At 50.2% G+C, this 5,105-nt stretch overlaps 1 protein-coding gene across 2 annotated transcripts; it reads right to left on the minus strand.

The window, feature by feature from the left end:
• Positions 1-513: 513 nt before the first annotated feature.
• LOC144686244 (twist-related protein 2-like) lies at positions 514-3,572 on the minus strand. Of its 2 annotated transcripts, none has more exons than XM_078551338.1 (2): positions 3,032-3,572; positions 514-634 (listed from the first exon to the last, which is right to left on the minus strand). In XM_078551338.1, exon 1 carries the CDS (start codon positions 3,547-3,549, stop codon positions 3,043-3,045), a length of 507 nt encoding a protein of 168 aa, XP_078407464.1. In that variant the 5' UTR covers positions 3,550-3,572; the 3' UTR covers positions 514-634; positions 3,032-3,042. The 2 variants fall into 2 exon arrangements, with proteins under 2 accessions (XP_078407464.1, XP_078407462.1); XM_078551336.1 differs by lacking the exon at positions 514-634 and adding an exon at positions 850-1,099.
• Between the last annotated feature and the right edge of the window lie 1,533 nt (positions 3,573-5,105).

Here is a 5,105-nt window from a genome sequence, read left to right on the forward strand (position 1 = left end):
GACCCCCCAACCCCCAACCCCCGCCCCAATCAGCTCACACACACACACACACACACGACTCAAGAGGACCAAGTTCTGTATCGCCAAGAAGGAAGCCACCAGTCCACCGCCTCACACACCCATTCGGTGATAACACTTTAATAAATAAACTAGCAAGATTTACACGCGATAGAGAAACGGTAACAAGGTGACGCTTTGCTTATTCCAGGTTTACTGAGGACGAACAAGCAGTGACCAGAAGTGCTGATATTTTATTCTTTTTTTTTTGTTTGTTTGCTTCTCTTGATCTGTCTTGGTCCAAATTTGTCTGGATGGTTAACCTCAGCAATAGACTAATTTTTACTCTAAAGCGTAAAGCGGATGGGAAGATCCCAACGCGCTCAGTCCGAGCCGAGGTCCTGGATGCGGATATTGTCACTTGATCACGATTGAACCGCACACTCTTCTCCTACATCGCGGGGCGATGTTTGGACTTTTTTGGGGGGTTAAAAAACGACACTTTATTTAATCTTCTTGCTGTCGAAATCTTTCAATTCACTGTCCGTTCTGGAAGACTTGTTTTGAGAGTTCAGAGCCTTTGTGAGGCGAAGTAGCAATGATCGCTCACTTCCAATCTTCACCGACATTTAACTGCCTGTCAACACACAGATCAGGAGAGGTGACTTTAACCACAGCGTCCCAGCCACTAAGCAAAGTAAAGCAGAGTAGACCAAAAAAAAAACACACACACATTGCTCATATTCTAACTCCTCGCTGTCACTCTGGAGGTGAAGAATGACGGGCGGACGAGACCGGGAGATAAGGGTCGTTCGCCTCAGGATTAGCCCTCGTCTCTGTTAGTTTCTCGTTACATCTGAGTGGGCTCCGCATCAATGATCTAGCTAGACCCACGCTCCGATAGATAGGTCGTCTACGGTCAATCGAAAGCAAAACGCGCGTCCCCGCTGCAAAGGCACATGTTAGTTGCACGTGTCAGGATAATATCTTATTTCCCATTTCGTCCGGATCATGTATAGTAAATATCAAGAGTCTCTCCAATGTCCCGGGGCACCTCAGAGTGGAAATGCTGTCTGGAGGAAGTTGAATCTTATTGCACTTTCTGTAAATAGTCAATTCACAATGTTTCTTAATGAACTTTAACAAATTGTATTAATAAAGTATATTTTTGGAAATAAAATCTGGGTTATATATATATATAACATTATAAGTATTAAATTGATAATTTTAAAAAAAAGTATATATAAACAGTCGTTCCTGACCCTCGTATGAATATTAGTAACTTGCTCACGGAAGCAAGTTCTTCACTAATGTCCCTAACCCTTTCATCTATGGACCCATTTCCTAACCTGCGGGTGATTATGGGCACCCGATAGGATTTCTTTGCGACCTCTCCCCAACCCCACCTTTAAAAAATTCCGAAGGATTACATATGTTTTCATAATCACTGCAAAATATGATTGTGATCCAAACCGTAATGAAACTTGGAATCTAAGATTAAATGTGCTCTGTTGTAACTTTCACCCAGCTCCGACATCGCCGGGGTTAAGGAGTATTTACCCCCGGTACTTAACACCCTCGGTGCCTTTAAGTCTCAGTCACTCTACCCTGTAAATATTGGCGATTGCTAACGGGAGAAATAGACTTCCAGCCCCAGACGCTGAGTGCAGACGGAAATCATCTGAACGTGGGACTTGCAAGGGGACTTTACAAGCAGAAAATCTGTCTGCTGCCCCGCATTTCAGAGAGACAGGAACTGTTGCGGGACCCACTGGAGGAATTGAGTTTGTCGGCGAATGGACACCTTGTATATTGCCACACAACTGCTTCAGAAACAACAAGCCTCAGTTCCATTCACCCAGGAGTCCCGCGCGCTTTCACCCCCTCACACACACACACACTCTCCCCCACCCATACACATACACCCAGACACACACACAGACATCCAGACACACATGCCCACCCACACACACACATACACCCCACCCACACACATACACTCAAACACACTCACACAGACATCCAGACACACATGCCCACCCCCCCACACACACACACACCCCACCCACACACATACACTCAAACACACTCACACAGACATCCAGACACACATGCCCACCCACCCACACCCACCCAGACACACAAACAGACATCCAGACACACATGCCCACCACCCACACACACACACACACCCTCCCACACACATACACCCAAACACACTCACACAGACATCCAGACACACATGCCCACCCCCCCACACACACACAGACTCAAACACCCAGTCACACACACACACACACACACACAAAACAGGCACACACCCGGACACACATACACCCACACAAACACACACAGACACACATACACACAGTTTCTCACACACACACCCAGACACGCACAGTCTCACACACACATCCAGTCTCACACACACATCCAGTCTCTCTCTCTCACACACACATACATCCAATCTCACACATACACAGACAGACACCCAGACACAGACACCCAGACACACACAGTCTCACACACACACACACCCAGACACACCCAGTCTCACACACACACACCCAATCTTACACACACACAGCCAGACTCTCACACATACAGACACACACACACACACAGTCTCCCTCTCACACACCCACACATATACAACCAGACACACACAGTCTCACACACACACATATACCCAGACACACACAGTCTCATTCACACACTCACTCAGAAACACACACACACACGCACAGTCTCCCTCTCACACACACACACATATACAACCAGACACACACAGTCTCACACACACACACACACACACCCAGACACACAGAGTCTCATACACACATTCACTCAGAAACACACACACACACACACACGCACAGTCTTTCTCTCTCACACACCAACACATATACACCCAGACACACACACACACAGTCTCTCTCACACACCCACACACATTACACCCAGACACACAGACTGCTGCCTTGACAGTTTGAGTAGGAACGTAGCCGAGTGGATTAGATTGAGGAACACGTACCGCTCTGGAGGCTAGTGAGTGGCGGACATGGACCAGGCCCCCTCCATTCTCCACACGGAGAAAGCGTAACTCAGTCTCTCGTGGGCCACATAGCTGCAGCTGGTCATTTTCTGGTCCATCTCGTCGCTCTGCAGGACCTGATAGAGAAAGTCGATGTACCTGGCGGCCAGTTTGAGGGTCTGGATTTTGCTGAGCTTGTCGGAGGGGAGGGTGGGGATGATTTTCCTGAGCGACGAGAACGCCTCGTTCAGCGACTGAGTTCTCTGCCGCTCCCGGACGTTGGCCAGAATCCTCTGGCTCTGCAGCTCCTCGTACGACTGCGAGCTGGGGCTGGATTTTTTGTTCCTCTTGCCGGGGTTGGGGCTCCCGTCCTCGCTGGACTTCTTGCAGTACCTCCTCTTGCTGTCGTACCTCTTCTGCTGCCGGTCTGCCTCCTCGTCGCCGCTGCTGCTGGCCAGGCTGCCCGCGGGAGACACGGGCAGGCTGCGGGGACTTGCCTGCATGTTGCCTAAGGGCATGTCACACAGTCCCTGGGAGAGGGGATGGGTGCACAGGGGAGGGGTGGGGGTGGGGGGGGGAGGTGGGGGAGGGTGGGGTGGGGAAAGGGAGGGAGAGAGGGAGAGGTTGGGTGGTGTTTGGTTGGGGGTGGGGGGGTGTGGGGTAGGGGAGAGAGAGAGAGAGAGAGAGAGGCAAAGAAACGCAATGAACGCAGCAAGGCTTCACCCTTTGCACAGGATAATAAATTATAAATAAAATAAAATAAAATAAAAAAACACCTTCTGCCAGACTCGGAACCTTCGTCCCCTCCACATGGAAACTGAGTTCGGCGGAGTCAGGAACTTTGCCCAAGTTTCCCCAAACTTTTTTTTTGGATGCAAGGAGTTGGGATGGGGGAGTGTTGGTTGGAAAGGGAGGGAGGGAGGGAGTGGGGGGAGTGGGGGGAGTGGGTTGGTGGTGGGGGGGGCTGGGTGGTGGATATGCGAGTGGCTGAAGAGCTGTTACGAATGCGGAGGTGGCAGGAGCTGCTGATTGGCTGGGGGGGGCGGGAGGGGGCGGGGACTAGTCCTTTCCAGGAGGCTCTCAGTTCCAAATCGCATTGTAGCAGCCAGGAGGAATGCTTTTAAAGGAGGGAGGGAGGGTTTGGAGGGGATTGTGGGGGGGGGGGCGGCCCCTCCTGTCTCATACACTCAGAGGCGTCTACAGCACCGAAGGAGGCCGTTCAGCCCATCGTCTCCGCACCGGTCCACAATGATCCTGACTGCAACTGATCCCGTTTCCCAGCGCTTGGCCCCTAGCCCTGGAGGCTTTGGCAACGCAAGTGAATATCTAAACACTTCTGAAAGGTTGCGAGAGTTTCTGACTCAACCGCCCTTTCAGGCAGAGAGTTCCAGACTCCCGCCACCCCTCTGGGTGAAAAAAGATTCTCCTCATCTCCCCTCTTATCTTTCTACCTCTTACCTTAAATCTGTGCCCCCCACCCCCCACCTTGGTTATTGACCCCTCTATTAATGGACAAAGTGCCTTCCTATCCACTCTATCTGTGCCCCTCATAACCTTATACACCTCTATCAGGTCCCCTCTCAACCTTCCCTGATCCAAGGAAAAGCAATCCCAGTCTATCCAATCTTTCCCCATAGCTCAGACCCTCCAGCCCAGGCAGCATCCCTGGTAAATCTCCTCTGCACGCTCTCCACCAGTGCTGTCAAATCCCAGTTAATTAAAAGCGAGCCCATTACTTTATTCCCAAAGCTAACTGGCCGGTGCCAAAGGCAGATTTCACAGGATGGAAACATATTTTAGCAGGTGAGTTCACCCGAGAAATGTATTCTCGATGATAGGGAGGGGATAAGTACAAATATAAAACACAATCAGGAAGAGGCCCTTTAAAAGCCCCAATGCTTTTATATATATTTTAAAGTGCTGTGGTGGATCAGCCCTCGCCACATCCACACAAAACACACCGGGAGATTATTGGCAAACTTGGCTCCAATTTTGGAGCATGCTTGTGACATTCTCCAGCCTGCTGGTGACTTTACCTCCTCTTTGAACAAAGATGTCTGTCTCTCTCTCTGTC

The sequence above is a fragment of the Cetorhinus maximus genome, chromosome 11 (genome assembly GCF_964194155.1).
Source record: "Cetorhinus maximus chromosome 11, sCetMax3.hap1.1, whole genome shotgun sequence".
NCBI classification, from domain to species: domain Eukaryota; kingdom Metazoa; phylum Chordata; class Chondrichthyes; order Lamniformes; family Cetorhinidae; genus Cetorhinus; species Cetorhinus maximus.